Here is a 17456-nt window from a genome sequence, read left to right as displayed (position 1 = left end):
TTTAGTGTTTGAAAGCAGCAGACAACACTTAAATTCAGAAGTCATTAGCTATTCTCTGCTGTACCTTAGATACTGTTTCCCCCATAGTGACAAACAGCATCTTTTAGCACAGAAACCACCTGTTTGCTCATAACAAATGTTATGAATTATTTTCTTGGCTATTTCTTTACTGACAGTACATGCACAGTCTCTTGTGAGAAAAAAAAAAAGTTATGCCAAAATGTTTGGTTTAAATTCATACTTAGTTGTAATTAATATTTAATTTTAAATAACGTATTAATTTTGAATGGGCATTTTTGCTTTATTTTTTCTGCTTTGTAGGGGAATCTCCTATTTCTTAGCTTTATTTCTTCATGAGATGTCAGAATATCAGATGGCAGATGTTACACCCAGTCAAATTTACTATAAGCAGAAACACAACCCCTCAAAAGAGCCAACAACTTTCTCAAGAATAAACTTTCTCAAGAATATTGCATCAATTATATTAATCCAGGTCCTTTTCATTGGCATACAGGTAGTGTTTTCTGCCTGTACAGTAAGTATTACCTGTTAATATTATATCAAAAAAATCAGTCTTCAGTTACTTCAGTTTCTCAGAAGTGACAGCAATGAATGCTGCACAGTAAAGTTTCAGTGAGTTAGTGCCCATGGAAGCCAAGGTAACCAGGTTATTGCCACTTTCTAAATCTATGTGTGAAAAAATGAGACAAGTAGCAAGTACAGCTCATTAACCTGAGCTGTAAGAGCTCAGGTTAATTTTATTAATTTTTTATTATGTAATTTTATTCCTGAATTCAATCATCTCCGATTGTTCTTTGTTTGGTTGTTTTTTTGCTAAATTTACCATATGCATTTTCCCCAGGTATCTTTTTGGATGTCTAAAATATAAACGAAACAATGCAAAATTACATGTCTCTGCAGGATGTCTCAAGATTGGACAAAATTAATTTTCTTTTCCTGACGCTTACCAATTATTATTCATGTAGTAAAGACCTGAAAAATGTCCCAAAGAGAAGTGGAGATGAAACCTCAACATTTTAGTATATAGTAAAAAAGTATAATTTTTGTTTCCTACTATAATTGTTGTGGCAAACATTTGAAACAAATTCTGCAACGGGCATGGGAAAGACATGGACACTGTGTCAAATTTTTGAGATGTGCTGTTTGGCGAGTGGGTTTTGAAGGCGGAAGTTCATTGATGCCTTATTAAAAACACTCTTGAAATGATTTCTCAGGATAAAAGTGTCACTCGGCTTCCCCTAAACAACAGTTCATCCCAAATCCTCTTTGCTCTTTAAAGACAAACCAGGCGGCTCCCGCAGCGGGGCAGGAGCAGCCCAGCCCGCGCGCCGCGCCGCGCCGCGCCGCGCCGCGCCGCGCCGCGCCGCGCCGCGCCGCGCCGCGCCGCGCCGCGCCGCGCCGCGCCGCGCCGCGCCGCGCCGCGCCGCGCCGCGCCGCGCCGCGCCGCGCCGCGCCGCGCCGCGCCGCGCCGCGCCGCGCCGCGCCGCGCCGCGCCGCGCCGCGCCGCGCCGCGCCGCGCCGCGCCGCGCCGCGCCGCGCCGCGCCGCGCCGCGCCGCGCCGCGCCGCGCCGCGCCGCGCCGCGCGCCAGCGGCGGAGGCGCCTTTACGCGAAGCTCCGCCCCCGCGCCGCGCCGCGCGCAAGCGGCGGAGGCGCCTTTACGGAAGGCTCCGCCGCCGCGCGGAAGCGGCAGAGGCGCCTTTACGCGAAGCTCCGCCCCCGCGCCGCGCCGCGCGCAAGCGGCGGAGGCGCCCTTACGGAAGGCTCCGCCCCCGCGCGGAAGCGGCAGAGGCGCCTTTACGCGAAGCTCCGCCCCCGCGCCGCGCCGCGCGCAAGCGGCGGAGGCGCCTTTACGGAAGGCTCCGCCGCCGCGCGGAAGCGGCAGAGGCGCCTTTACGCGAAGCTCCGCCCCCGCGCCGCGCCGCGCGCAAGCGGCGGAGGCGCCCTTACGGAAGGCTCCGCCCCCGCGCGGAAGCGGCAGAGGCGCCTTTACGCGAAGCTCCGCCCCCGCGCCGCGCCGCGCGCAAGCGGCGGAGGCGCCTTTACGCGAAGCTCCGCCCCCGCGCCGCGCCGCGCGCCAGCGGCGGAGGCGCCTTTACGGGAGGCTCCGCCCCCGCGCCGCGCGCAAGCGGCGGAGGAGCCTTTACGGGAGGCTCCGCCCCCGCGCGCGCCCCCGGCCAATGGGAGCGCGCGCCTGGCGAAGGCGGGAGAATGCGAACCCCTGGCAGCGCCGCCGGCCGCGCCTTATAAGGGCAGGGCCTCGCGCATGCGCGCTGCGCGGAGGGGCGGGGGCGCCGAGCGGGGGTTTCGCTCCGGCGGTGGCACCGCGCGAAGGGGCGCGCGACCCGCGGGACCCCGCGGAGGGGCGGTCGCACCCGCCCGGCCCGGACCGGCCCGGCCCGCGCTCACCGCCCCCCCCGGGCGCGGTCGCCCGAGAGCAACGGGGCGGCGGCAGGAGGAGAAGACGGAGAAGGGAGCGGGGCCGCTGCAAGGACCCCGCGCCCGGTGCGGGCGGCGCGGCAGCGGCGGATGTGCTGCTGGCGCGGGGGGATGATGCTGGCGGGGCCACAGCTGGTGGCGGGGCCGGCGGCGCCGGGCGGGGAGCGGGCCCGGCTGCTCTCGCTCTACGTGCAGGACTACCTGGAGTGCGTGGAGTCTCTGCCGCTGGACATCCAGCGCAACGCCTCGCTGCTGCGGGAGATGGACACGCAGTGCCAAGGTGGGCGCCGCCGCGGGGCACCGGGCGGCGGGGAAAGAGGGGAAAGGGGACGGCCTCCACCCGCCGCACATGCGCCCGGCGCCGCGGAGCCGGGGCCGGGGTGAATCCCTGCCGGAGCCCCGCGGGGCTGAGCCTGCGGGGGCGCGGGGCTCTCGGCACCCGGTCGATCCCGGGGAAGGCCGCCCCACCTCGGGGCCGGCGGGGCCGCGCTGCCCGGCGCTAGGCCCCGGCCCCGCCGTCTGGGGTCGCTTCCGCCCCGCCGGGCAGCCCTGCTGCCCGAACCGGCGGCGGTGCCGCCGGAGGTGGGGTCCGGCAGCCGGCCGCCCCGCGGAGCCGGGGGGCGGCGTCCCGCGGCAGACCGCACGCGCGGTGGGGGCGGGGACGCATGAAGCGCCGGCGGCGTTCCCTTGGCTCGTGGAGGGAGGCTGAGGAGCGGGAAGTTGCCGTGAACCTCATCCGAAGGCACGGCTCCTTCGGGAGGCAAGTTCAGTGCCGATTAAAGACCGTGCGCCCCGCGGAGTTTGCGGGGCACAGCGGGGCCCGGCAGCTGCCGGGCGGCCCCTGCCACGAGGCAGGAATTTGATCGCGTGGAGTCGGCGCTGGAGCCGCATCTCCCTCCTTCGGCGTGGGCAGGAGGGGACCATGGGCACCGTCAAGGCCTCTTAGACGCTGAAGGACCACCTCAGGAGGCAGCTGTTGGGAAGGGATTCTTTTCAATTATCTTTCTAATTACCCAAGAAAACACACAAGAACAGGCTTTTGTAAGTTGGCTGGCATTTTAAAAGTTTAAACGGCATAGACTTGCCTGCAGCATTTTGAATTCCTAGTCAAGGCCGGCTCTTTACCTCCCGATCCATGCTGACGAGCCAGCAATCATCAGACTTTAAAAGTTAAATATTTTCTTTAGGCTCTTTATTACTGTGTATTTATCCAGCCACCAATACTGAGCCATATAAGAAATTTGTTGCTAATTTTAACCAAAGCCTTCAACTGTTTTAAAAAAACAATAACAAAAAATCTTCAAAACCCTAAAAATGGGATAAAAAGATTTTAGACCCAAGCCTGAAAATGCAAAAGCAATGCCGTATTATTTCAGCTAATTTTAAAGGTGGTGATGGTCTGTGGAGGAGGGAAAGAGTCACTCTTGTGCTTAGAAAACAAATCATTTTAGCTTTTATTAGCTCCACCAAACTTAATCAGATTATCTGTAATGAACACTTGGCCCTGGTTTGGGTTAGAGTTTTTTTGTTTGTGGGTTTTTTGTTCTGTTTTGGTTTTGGTGTGGTTTTTTGGGGGTTTTCTTGCTTTTTTTTTTTTTTTTTTTTAACAGAGGTTTCAGAGCTGTTTATTAGGGTGTATGAATGCCTTGTCGGATCTTTGGGGATTCACAAGAAGTTTGGTAAACTTTGGTACTCTCTGTCAGTCTAAAACGTCTGTGCTCTCTTTAGTGGGTGTTGATCCGTGTAAAGTTCAGCTGTGGTCACAGGCTGCATCCAGGCAATAAGCGATGTAGGGTGAATGTTGTTCTCTGTCCCAGGGTGAATGAGCCAACAGCTCCTGTTTGTGAACGGTTCTGGGTAGGGCATTCCCGGTGTAGGAAATCCATCTAATCCATCTGTACCTACACTCCTGCCTCTAAATAAAAGAAGTCTGGGTGGGAGATAGTGTGGTTGTACAATATTGTACTCTGGTTATGCCTTGCTTGTTCAACAGCACACAAAGTACTCTACTCCATGCTTCTCAGGAGCTGAGAGTAAGATTTTTAAAAATTTTATTTCTCTTGTCAGGGCAACAGGCAAGGGATGCAGCTGAAGGTACAGGGAAACAAAGCTTACGGTTTAAATGGTAGCTGGAATGCTGATGTTAAAATACAGAAAATACAGGTTGAGTTACTGGACAGGCCAGAGGAGTGATTTTTATCTTACCTTAGTGAAAATCTGGAACAGAACAAAATGCAGTTGGCTCCTGTTGTCATACAGGTTTCAGAATTTATAGTAAAAAGCAGTTGGTCATGCTTAAGCTACTGTTCCAAGATATCAGCAGGAAAAAAAAATACCACTAGGAATGATGTTGTGATAACAAGCTTGAATTATTTCATAACAGTGCAGACAAGTTCTTTTAAAATGAAAGCAAATTATTTAAATGCAGATCTTTAGGAAGAGGTAGATTGTACTGCTTAACTTGTGTTTTAGAAGTAAATAGTTTAATACCATTTAGAAAGTCCCTTACCTGTTCAAATAAAATCCTAAGTTCTGATTGAACCAATACTGTACCTAACACTGTACATCAAGTTCCACTGTCAGCTCTTCTAATTATTTCCTTCCCTGTTTGGAGTTTCTCTGTCCTTTATGTGTAGATCTAGTGTAACATTTGGCTTGGAAAAAATAATTTTAAAATCCAGCAATGTAGAACAGCAGAGTACAAGACTAAGACTGATTTATAAGACATTTACTGATCTCATATTCGGGTTCATTAAACTTGCTGCTTAGAACTAAATTTAGTGAAAGATTCACAGCAACTCATGCAGTTATTTTGCGTGACTTGGAAGAGGGAAAGCTTGAGAATCAAAGTGTGAGCCACTCATTTACTAGTTGCTTAAAAATATCCTATGATGCACTAAAGAGAAGGTCACCTATTCTGAAAAGTTCAACCTCGATTTAAAATGCAGCTTGCTGTAATTTGTTTTGATAATAGGCAAAGTATTTTGAGGGGTGTAAGTTGATTTTCATTCTGATTGTAAATTTGCTATTATGTAACTTCACTTGTCATATTCCTTTTATAACTATCTTTACTTGAAAATGTAATGCCAAACCTTAAGATGCTTAAGAGGGGAAGGCAGAGGACCTGGATAAACTAATTCTGGAATGTTATATATAATGATATATGACAATTCTATGAATTTCAGGATTCTTTGTGTGATAAAATAAGTGATTGCTTTGGTTTGCTGGCTGAGTTTTGGAATTGTTGTGGTAAGGACTCTTAAGCGAAAACTCATCCTGTTTCAGATGGAAGGAGGATCTGGATTATCCATGCCTCAACAACTATTGTGTCCCCTCTCTTTTGCTATCCTTTTACCAATGAAGATTTATACTATTTCTCATCAGTTAGAAATATATTTCTGTTTTCTTGAGCATGTTCCATCTTGTGTAATTATTCCTATGATTATCTTTATTTTATAGAAGCGTTAAAAGAAATAGATGATGTCTATGAAAAATACAAGTCAGAAAACGATCCTGTGCAGAAGAAACGCTTGCAGCAGCATCTTCAGCGTGCATTAATCAACAGTCAAGAACTTGGAGACGAAAAAATTCAGATAGTTACTCAGATGCTAGAACTGGTAGAGAACAGAGCCCGCCAAATGGAAACACACTCTCAGTGTTTTCAAGACCTGTCTGAGAATGAAAAGCCTCTAGAAAAGGCCAAGATAGAGTCCTGCCAGCCAGAGAGATCCTCCCGTAGACCTCGTCGCCAGCGAACCAGCGAAAGCCGCGACCTGTGCCACATAGCAAATGGCATCGATGACTGCGATGACCAGCCACCTAAAGAGAAAAGATCCAAGTCTTCCAAGAAGAAAAAACGCTCCAAAGCCAAACAGGAGAGAGAGGTTTCACCTGTAGAATTTGCAATTGATCCCAATGAACCAACTTACTGCTTATGCAACCAAGTGTCTTATGGTGAAATGATAGGATGTGACAATGAACAGTGCCCTATTGAGTGGTTCCACTTTTCCTGTGTTGGACTCACGTACAAACCAAAGGGGAAATGGTATTGCCCCAAGTGCAGAGGAGACAATGAGAAAACAATGGACAAATGTACTGACAAATCAAAAAAAGATAGGAGATCAAGGTAGTGAAAACAATTTGTTTTAAAGAGTTGCTCCTTTTATATTAAAATATTTCATTTCCAGAGAACATTGTTTTAGGAAATGCATAAGACTATGCAATAATTTTTAATCTATAATATTAATATTAAAAACTATTATGCCTTCTGTGATCTTTAACTTTCTGCACTGAATAACCAAATAATTGAAACAGGGTGGCTTCAGACCTTTCACAGAAGACATTACAAGCAGATGGCGCTTGGTTTCCATTTACCCCATTAGTATTTTAAAGAACCTTGTGAATCCTGAAATAATGGTGGTGGGAAAGATACTGAAGAACTTCTCATGTTATGGTAAAGGGGTTGAAAGGCCTCACATCTCTGCTAGCATCTTAAAAACTGAGTTTGTTCTTTATCCCAGGTTTTATATTTTCAGTTTTTGTGTTAACATCACACGTTTGGAGTTAGGGGTTTTGAATTCAGCTGTAACTGTAAAAGTCTTCCGAGCTATAAGCAGACCTCTCCAGTGACTTTCAGTATGTTATTGCAAGGAAGAAAACACCACTAACTTTAACTTTTCTTTTTTGCCAACATTAAACTCTTGTCTTTGTGACTATACTTGGGAGTCAGTTTTTGGGTATGATATAACTATGGTGTATACTCAGTTTTTGATAATAGGTTTTGTCAAGCATCCTGATATGGTCTTTATCATTTAACATGGTGTCTCTATAAGCCTTGAAGTGGTAGAAGGATCCCTTGAGAGGAGGGGATATTAACATTTCAGGGAACAGGAACTGGAAATGTGATGGAATCTCTATTCTAGTCCATCTGTAGAGAGCTGAAACATGACTGGTATTCTCTGGGGTGTAAACTTTGCCCTTCCTTAAGTAGGATTTGTGTGTGCATGTGGCCAAACCTGGGTTTAGGCACAGCACCAACATTCTTGGACTACTACCTAAAAAGCCTGAAGGCAAAAGCTTTCAATAAAAAGTTGATAGATAATTAAAAAAAACAAAACACACAGAGCTGATAGACAAATCACAGCAGGTTTCTGACAGATGATGTAAGAGCATCATCCTGAAGTATGCTGGTAGTATCTAAACATGACTTGGGTGGTAGTTAAAAGTGAACTTCCTCATCCCCATGCCTTAAAGGAGGTGAAAAAAAGATGAAAACAGCTGTTGCTGCTCTTTTGCAATGGGAGATGCTAATGGAGAAGTGAGTGGGGTACCAGAGCTCAGTCCTAGGGTTCCTGCTCAGCAGTGCTCTTGAGACTGGAATTGGGGTGGGCTTGGCAAGGCAGGCAGCAGCTCTGCAGGGCTGGCTTTGGGGTTACCTGAGGGTGGGCTGCAGGTGCTCAGAAGTCCCTGTAGGTCTCTGTCCCTTGCTGCTAAGGTTTCTCTTGATAGTACAGAGGGAAAAGTGACACCAGCTCTGGCCAAGCCCGATTAGAAGGCAATTTTGTGGAGTTGAGAGCAGCCCAGAAGGCAGGCAGATGAGCAAAAGCAAGCTGGGATGGATGAATGCCATCAGAACTCCTTCCTGCATCTCCGCTAGAGGGCCGTGCCACCCGGGGCTTGAGGGTGGACTGTGCAGGGCACAAAGCCTCGGTGCTCTCAGACCAGATGGCACAAATTGATGCACAGCATGCTCAGTATTATAAGGTAAGTAACATAACCAAGCCCATTTCCTCAGGTATGATCTGATTCCACAGTAGGATTGAGCATTTACAAGTTGTTAACATGTACCAGGGGAGTGGAAAGGCAGAGGTTTGAATTTTTGCTCTAAAATTGTAGCTTTATGAAGTGGAGTAGTGCTCCAGTATGGAGACCCGTACCACAGTGAGTAAACAGCTCCTGCAGGAAACTCCTGTAAGGGCTCTGACCATCAGTAGGATAGGATAGAGGGTAAACCTTGTGCCTACCTTGCTTTCCAGGCCTACTGGCTGATCTCAGGTTGCAAAAATAGAGTTGAGGGGCTGGATCATGGCTATTGATGAAAAATGATCAGACCGGTGTTGGAGATAAGTGGCAGTAAGTTGTCTTCTGAACATTTGACTCCTTTTGTTATTTGTTATGGTTTAAGGATTCTCAAATTTCCTTCTTGAAAAGATTGATTGGAAGCCTTGGGCTGAGTACTATATGATCATCTAATGTTTACCTAAAATGGACATGCTCCCAAGTTTTACAAAACAAACATTGCTTAATTAAGTCGCAGAACAAAGTACAAGTGAAATTGTAACTAATAATGTTACTGATTTATCGGCTAAATCAAGAATACTTCTTTCCCATGCAGAGAGGAAATCTGGGAGCCTTATATAATTCATCTGAAATAATTGCTGAAGTAGGAAGTGTATGTTGGGGTGTTATAGAAAGGAAATTTTAGATCTTGAAAGTGGTCCAGATAAATATCTTTAATGCAGGGATACTTTCTTTTATGCTAATAACTCTTCTAGTAGTGAATAGGAATTCTCAAGGATTCCAGCGAAGATAGTGCTGGAGAAATGGCACTTGCTTGGCTTAATACATGAAATTGCTCAAATGTTGCAATAGTTCAGTTTATACTGCAAATAAGCAGCTTGCCTCAAATATACCAGGTGCTTCTGCAATTACTTCTTTTAAATGCTCTAGCTAATTTGTTCTTAAGACATACATGAGAACAGATCTGATGTTATCTGGCATCTAGCCTTTCACCACTTTTTTTAACCAAACCTAAATTTTGTGGGTTTCTGTCTATTCCCAGAAGATCAATGGTAATTGCTAAAGATGCACATAAGATGCTATTATGAAATCAGAAAGGTAAGTAGAGAATTCTTATGTTGCTTCTTAATGTTGAGTTACTTTTCTTAAAGGGATGAACCTCACTAGTGAAGTCAAAATGAAAAGTAAATACTGTTAAACCAGTTCATCTTCAAGATATGTATTGAGTCTCATGAAGTAAGTCTATCTTCTTGCAAAACAAAAAAAAATTAGGACAATGCATACTTTGGAAGTTGATAGTAGTATACGTGACTACACAGTTTCTCTTTTGAAAATCAGTGCTGCATTCTAATTCAGCCTAGTTACATCTTGTTTTCTTGTAGCTTTTGAAAAAATGGTGCAGTTCTAAGTTCTTTTTGCCTTTCCGTTTCGAAGCAATGCAAGTTCATCAGCGGTAAAAGGTCCCCATATGCTACTTAACAGAAATTATATCGAAGCAAGAATGTTTCTTGATCACTGTCCTGTGGACTGGTTTGATTAATTTTGATGAAATAAGCTTTAAAGCAAAACACAAATACACATAAGATAAAGCATACTGTTTTGAAAGCAAAACTAGAAGTTTAATACTTGCCATCCATATTGTAGGGCCATCTTCGTATCTGCAGCACTATGATAATACTTCTGTATTTAAACTAGTTTTAACTGTATTTCACTGCCAAGCTTTAACTAATCTACATATCCAGAAATGGTAATGTGATACTGACAGGTCTTGAAACTGGTTCAGAATAGAGGTAAGGGAAATGCCCTTTTCTTCCCTGAATTTATATGAGGATTTTGTTTTGGATCCTTTTAGAGCTGAGATGGGCCTTTATAAAGAAGATGGCATTTTGTAACTTTGGAGACTCTTCATTTGAAAGTCGCTAACTTCAGCTTTAAGGAAACTGCTATGGTTTGTCTGAATTCATACTGAACATGAGCTACTTGGCCACACCAGCAAGTTAAGGGCTTGGACTTCTTTCTCTGTCCTGTCTGTGTATGTATTTCTTTTATTAAGAGGTCTCATCTCCAGTAGCTCTGCAAGTCTTTGATATTGACAACTCAGACTGAAAAATATACCACAGGTCTTTGCATTTGATTCTCTGAAGCTGATGAGCAGGGCTTTCACTCAAACCCACAATTGTTTTTCTGTCCAATGCTAGTTAGGTAAGACATTTTGCTATCAGTGGTAGAAACAGATGTTAATGTGCAAGTGTTCAAGTCCCATACTTACATATTGTGGAAGGGAAAAGATGTATTTTTTTTTCCTATTATGATGCCTCTTATAATACATGCCATGAAAGAGTTGAAAGGAGTTTGAAATTCTCTCCTGTGACAATTTTCTGATTACTCTGCAGTCTTTGGAACAGCTTGAGGGTTATGCATTGCCACCTCAGCTGGGCAGTAAACAGTTGTATTTAGTGCAAATTCTGGGAAATTTTTCATTAAGCAAAGCTGTCATTTGCTTTTGAATCTAAGTCTCAAGGTCAAGTTAAGATTTTATCTGAATCCTTTCTAATTTTTTGGTGGGTAAACGTTCTAAAAGCTCATTTTAACAAATCCTTCATTTTTTTTCATCTAGATCTGTATTCTTTTAATTTACCTGGTATATGGCAAGTGCAGTTTTAAGTGCATGGTTTTTTTTTTTTTTTAACTGCGAGTAGTAAACTGAATTGCATTTTTTTTCTGCTGCACCTGTGTTCCAGCAGAGCATTACTGGCTTTAGCATGGACAATTTTGTATTGCTCAGAGATGCACTTCATGCATTGTATGCTTTTGGGGTTTTTTCTTAAATATACATCAAGGAAGCTATAAGTAGCGCAGACACAGATTCAAACTGGAATTTCTGTTTCAAAGGCCTGTTTTCCAGTGTAGAGATTAGTGCTTAGTGTATGCATAGAAAAAAAAAAATCAATCCTCCCTAAAGCTTTGCTTTCATATACTTCCAGAATGCCTCCACTGAAAATGAAAGAACTTGTGAATGAATTTCACTGTCGTGATGAGCTGTGCACATGAAGATTAGAAGAACGTTACAGTTTATAGTTGAAGGAATGGAGGGGAAGCAACTTGGGTATTTTTTGGGTTGAATGTAGTGTGGTTTAAGAATCTGGGAAGAAAACTTTCATCTCCTGAGAAAGAGAATAAAATAGAATGAATTCTAGAACCCTTGATACTAACATTCAGCAGAAAAATTAGGATTAAATCCTGCCCCAATTTGAATAAAATTCTATTGAGCAGGGTTCTACCCAGCATACTGATTTCCAGCTTCCTTTGACTAAAACCTAAAAAAAGATTAAAGCTCCATGGCAACTACTATCTTAACTCCTGACAGCCATAGTATAAATTACATCTTGTAAAAACCTAATACTGAAAAGTTTTATTCAGGTCACCAGTCAGGCAAGGAAATGGAAGGCCTGTAGATGCCACCCCGAACTTCATTTTGTCCCTCTGTGGTATCTGTGAGGCAGAGATTTTTGTGGGTGGCAAATTGGATGCATATGCAGTATGAATAAGAATCTGACAAATTTTAGATGTGTAAACTTGTTTCATACTTTTGGGGGAAATACTGCAATTTACTTGTGACTGTAACCTTCCAGTAAGGAATACAGCACGGTTCAACTGGGAGACAACAGCCCAGATAGGGACAACATGAAGTTGTCACAATAGTTGCATTTGCTGGCAGTGGAGGAACAGTATTGGGTTGGGATTTTTTGTATTTAGGGGTTTTTTTTGTTTGCTTGGTTGCTCTTGGGTTTTAGTCTTTTTGGGTTTTTTGGGGGTTGGTTTGTTTGTTTTTTTGGTTGTTTTGTTTTCAGTTTGGGGGTTTTTTTTGGTTGGTTTGGGGGTTTGTGTGCTTTTTTTGTTGGTTTTGGTTGTTTCTTCCTCATTTATTTTTAAGGGAGAGGGAAGGGAAATGGATGGAGGTTGTGAATTCATTTGCCCACAGGTATTTCAGTTGTGCTACAGAAGCAGAGTCTCAAGACTTGTGTGGAGATGCTTTCTTGTTGTTTGAGCTTGACAATGCATAGGTTATCAGTGGTAGGAATGAATATGAATGGACATTAAAAGTCTAGAGTAAACAGAACCGGTGGTAAACAACAACAATGCAAGCCCCCAAATTTCTATTTGCATGAAGATTATCTGGTACTGCTATTTACTTAGTTCCATTTTCTTTAAGTATTTTTGACCCTATCGTCTCTGGACTACGTATGTTTCAGGTCTTGAAGAATGCCTTTGTTGGAGGGATGCTTTATTGGATCCATTAAAATAGCCTGGATAGCCTGGTGGCTGACACAGGGAGGGACTGGTAACCAGGATCACCGATCCTACCCTGCATGCAGGGACAAAGCAGGGCAGAGGGGGTGGTTTGCATACTCCCTAGCCAGTCAGCTGCTGCTGGGCAGACAGAATTATTCCAAGGCTCTTTTAGACCTCATCAGATAGCAACGTTCAAGTCCTTAATATTCTATTTAAAAAGAAAAAAAACACTCATAATTTCTCAAATATAACCAAGATAATATCAAAATTAGATATGTACTAGATATGAACTACTTCCATTCAAAAATGTACTATAGTTGCAGCCCACTGCATTCCTACATTACTGCCTGTGTAGAAACTTTGCATTGAAAATGTTTAATGGTAACATGCCACCTCTTACTGGAGAAAGCAGCAGTGCCAATATAATCAGTTCTAGATGCCTGCAAGTAGGACTGCTTTTGCCTTTTCCTCCAGCAGCTGGAGTTTGATCACAGTACAATGTACTTCTTCATAAACTGGATAAATTGTATGCTGATGTTCAAATGGATCACAAGCTTTTATCCTGTGACAGATAACAAGAAGATACTCAAATACAGATAGGTGTAAAGTCTAAAAAAAAAACCTAAATATGTTTTTTCCCCAAGGGCGTGTGAGATGACAAACAACTGTCAGTTGAAAACAGTGAGTTGTAAAAGTTAACCAGCAGAGCTGGGACACAAGAGATAATGTCACAACTACATGGCTTTTGAGAGGGTTTTAAAGTATGGTAAATGATTTTGTATTTCTGAGTATCAGATCATCAGAATTTCTGCATCAGTGAAGAAGTATTTGTATTAATTTCATAAAACTTAGAAATGTTGAATAATAGATGAAGTGATATGAAAACAGACAATTGAGATTTTCTACATTAAAATACATACTTTGGCTATGACTTTCAGTGCAGTGATCTGCAATCTACTGATAGTATGCACCAGCATGGTAAATTCATCTACAGTATGATTGCATTTTATGTAGTAATAGAAGGTAAGAATAATTTTGAGTCTTTCCCCTCTTACACAATTAAAATATTTGTAGTAAACTGTAACGGTTCTTCTGGATGATTTAGTGATTATCATACCAGAGTATTCTAGACTCAACTTCAGAAGATGGACTTCCCAAAGATGCCCCTTCCCAAAGCACTGTCAGACCAGGTAAGTTAACAGAGATGTGTCCACTCTTCTGCCGTACAACTTTTGGCCGTGCTCACTGTGGGGAGGGTCTTTGCATTATCTGATGAAGCTTTACAGCCACAAGACTTGCTTTCCTGTAAACATGCTCTGCACTCTTGAAACCTGCTTAAGAACAAAAGATGATTTTTTTTGAAAAGTGACATTTTAAGTACATAAAGGTTTTTTTGGAAAAATCCCAAATGTTTTGTCACACCCTTGTGGCTGTTGCCACAGAGACAAAATTGGTTTGGGGGAAGCAGGTCAGACATAAGTCTCATATTTAATAAAGTATTTCTTGCTCACAACCCTCTGTCTTGTATTTAATGACTTTTCACCTGTACTTGCTGGCATGAGGTGCAGTAGCAGAGAAGAAAGCATCCACAGATTTCAAAGGTTTGACTTTGTGAAGTGTACTAGAGTAGCTGAACTGTAGCTTCAGTAACTGCTAACTGTAAAAGCTGTTAAAACTTATGAGAATTAAATTAACTGAAAAGAAATTAAAAACTTGTAATTCAAATCTTGCAGGTTCCTTAGAAGAGGAATGGCCTGACAGTACCCAGAAACATTCCTGCATCGATTCTGTTGCTGGATGAAGGAAGTAAAAGAAAAAAAATCTCCTCCTATTTTAGGAATACAGCTTTGAGACAGAAATTTATTCCAAAAACTCAGTAAGTTGTTATTGAGTTAGAGTCATGTTAATATGCTTGCCACGTGGTAAAGCTCCTCCTTGAGCTTTAGGGCCAAAGTAAATCTGCATATAAAGATACATAAAATGTGCTCCAAATACAGTTCTAGTTTTCCTTTTTACTAAATTAGGCACAGATTTTAAATGGAATTATGTGATGAATATAGAAATGACATTCTTCCATTCAAATTTTTTATAGCTGAAACTAAGTTCTTAAGGCTGACTGTGCTTTCAAACACCTTTTACTTTCCCACTTACGTTAACTGGTATTGTCTTCTAAGAGCTTGTGCCTCTTCACTCTGCCCCTTTCTCCAAAGGTGGTGTGCAGACATGTTCTTCATCAGGTGCTTTATCTCCTATTCAATAGCCTGTAACAGATAAGACTAAGGTAAAATTTTAAATTGTGGCCTTGGCAAAATAGGGAATCTGCACCTAGCAGCTTTTGTCTCTGTTCAAAGACTGGCTCTATTAAAAAATAACTTAAAAGCCATGAATGCATGAAGATGTTGAAACTGTGGGGTTTTGCCTTGAATAGCAAAACCAAGGAGAGACACTGGCTGCAAGCTCCTGAACTAAAGCTAGGCTTGCAAATACTGCAATTTCTGCCATGCTTTTGAATGATGTAGGCAGATCTTTAATGGAATTTGGTGAGTTTCAGTTGAAGGTGGTGCTGATATAAACAACTCTATTAAGATAGATTATATAACAGTTTTGCCACAGTTTTATTTCAGTGTATCATTTCAAGCAGTTCTCCGTTTAAACCCTAAAAACCCATCAGAGAGCACCATGTCAGCTGTTAGGCTTGGCAAGATCATGAGATGGTTGACTGGTCTTCCACTAGCTCTAAATAAATGGCATGCATTACTTCTCTCAGCTGCCCCTCATTGCTGTTCATGCATTAAAAATACTACATTTCTTCTAAGTCTTATTGTGATATGAAGATAGTCACTGGAATCATGTTACCCTCTACTGGAATCTCACTGGGAGCTGGGGATGGCTGGCTGCATTTATCAGTAAATTTCACTAGAGCCCTTTATTTTGTTGGAAGCTTGTACCTTCTTCAGTCCAGAGTCTCCCTGTATTGTTTGTGTCACAATGTTTAGATTTTTAGTACAGAGTGGAATGATCATCACCTACTTCAGCAGGGAAAAGAGGGGGTCATTCACAAATAGTTGTACCTAAAACCAGAGTCCCATGCACTACTTACTAAAGATGACACAAAACAAAGTCTAATTTCAAATAAATAATGCAACTCCTTATCAGTGAGAGCCCAACATTCCTGCTCATTTCCAGTTTAGAAGATGAGAACATATAAGTAGAAACTAATATATTTGTGTCATTACTTAAAGTAGCAAAAACTTGGCAAAATGACTGACCATGGTTTTATCATAGTGAAGGGATGCAAGTCAGTGGATGAAAATGACATGGGAGTAATTTTGCTCAAAAAGATAAGTTGAAGTAATTTTTACAAACATTATTAATCCTTGACTTATCAGCAGAAGCACAAAATCTATTACCTTATTCTTTGCCTTTCATGAAGTTACCTTATCAGCATTAGCCAGCTTCCTTATTTTTCCTTTTTGACCAAGTCATATTGTAGAAGAATGTGATGTTCTGGAGTGTAGCATTCATGTAGGAAAAAAGAGGAGCATATTAAGGAGTTTACCCATTTTCCATCATGACTCCAAACCCAGTTCTCCTGATGATATGTAATTGTCAAGCAGTACAAATCTGGCTCATTCTGCAGTAATTTTTAAACTTAAAATTTAGGAAAAATAGTAATTTTAAATTTTTGTCAGATAGACATATCTAATATTAATTTGATACTAGTGTTAAGGAACAGCACTTCAATGAATAATATAGTACAATCATTAATGATAAAAACCCCTAGGATGTGAAGAGATTAAGATCAACATGTTGCTAATTTTGCGCTGTAGCAAAAAAAAGCTGCAAAACCCCACCAAATCTTGTGAGATGAATAAATAGGAATTCTGTTTTCAGATGTTGAGTAATTACAGGCTATTTAGTGGAGGGCGTTCAAACAAACAAGATAGAGAAAATATATAGATGACAATGACTTCTAATGATGGAACAGAGCCTAGAAATGAGAGGACTGAGGTCAGGAATCCTCAGGAATGTGAAAGTTTGCTTTCAAGAGAAAAGGAACAATCTGTCTAAGTGAAAAGGACAATAATGAATGGCCCTTGGATGGAGCACTGGAAGTTTAAATAAGACACTAGGGAGAAAACAAAACAAAAAAATGAGCTGTCCAACCCTAGTGACAGTGAAGCACTGGAATATATTACTTTGGAAAGTAAAGATCTCCAGTGACAAAGATGCTACAAGGCAGGCTAGACAACTGTGTTGACATTGGTTTAATTGTAACTGATCCTGCTGGCAAGGGAAACGGATTGGATCGGGAGTTCTTGAGCTGTGGGAAGACAGTGACATATCCTTGGAGGCCCAGGTAAAGCTCCAGAAGAATTTAATTTGGTATTTCTCTTTCTTCCAACCTTTTCCCTTTGAAGTTCTCTGAGAAAGTAATTTGAAGGATGTTGTACTTCCTCTCAGTCAGCAGGACAGGAAGGGAGCAGAGCCATCAGATTCTCCCTACCTAGGGGCACATTTTGAGTGTTGCCAGTGGCTGGCTGGGGGGACACTTGCTCCATGTTCACAGCATTCCCTTGGCAAAAGTGAACTGAACTGTGGTGAAGGTTATGCTACCCCAGCAGCAGAAAGTCCATGTGGGCTGACCCTTCCCTTTCTAAAGAAATTCAGATCCACAACTGAGGAGCATTTAGAGGCATAGGATGTGAGGAATGGTGTCATTTCCCTGGGGCATCAAAACTTGGGTCAGGGAGAGGAAGTTTCTCTTGATACCTGGCAATTCAGGCAGTGGCTGCAGAATACGACTACCCAGGGACAACATTCTAGATACTGGACAGAAGTAACACCTACTTGCTGGACTGAAAATAGGGAGATATGTGTATATATATTTATCTATGTATCTATG

At 43.0% G+C, this 17456-nt stretch overlaps 1 protein-coding gene and 1 long non-coding RNA gene across 2 annotated transcripts; one reads left to right on the top strand and one right to left on the bottom strand.

Annotated features, from left to right (window-relative positions):
- The first annotated feature begins 2191 nt into the window (after window positions 1–2191).
- ING2 (inhibitor of growth family member 2) lies at window positions 2192–7175 on the top strand. Its single transcript, XM_068186996.1, is given in 3 exon segments — window positions 2192–2412; window positions 2414–2738; window positions 5918–7175. Coding segments are annotated over 3 exon segments (1209 nt in total). The 5' UTR covers window positions 2192–2199; the 3' UTR covers window positions 6589–7175.
- LOC137472169 (uncharacterized) lies at window positions 6843–17131 on the bottom strand. The gene is made up of 2 exons (XR_010998045.1): window positions 15988–17131; window positions 6843–14811 (listed from the first exon to the last, which is right to left on the bottom strand). It is a non-coding gene; the product is annotated as an uncharacterized lncRNA (long non-coding RNA).
- Window positions 17132–17456: the final 325 nt, after the last annotated feature.

Source organism: Anomalospiza imberbis, chromosome 4, assembly GCF_031753505.1.
Source record: "Anomalospiza imberbis isolate Cuckoo-Finch-1a 21T00152 chromosome 4, ASM3175350v1, whole genome shotgun sequence".
In the NCBI taxonomy this organism is placed as follows: domain Eukaryota; kingdom Metazoa; phylum Chordata; class Aves; order Passeriformes; family Viduidae; genus Anomalospiza; species Anomalospiza imberbis.
This window is presented reverse-complemented; position numbering and strand designations above follow the sequence as displayed.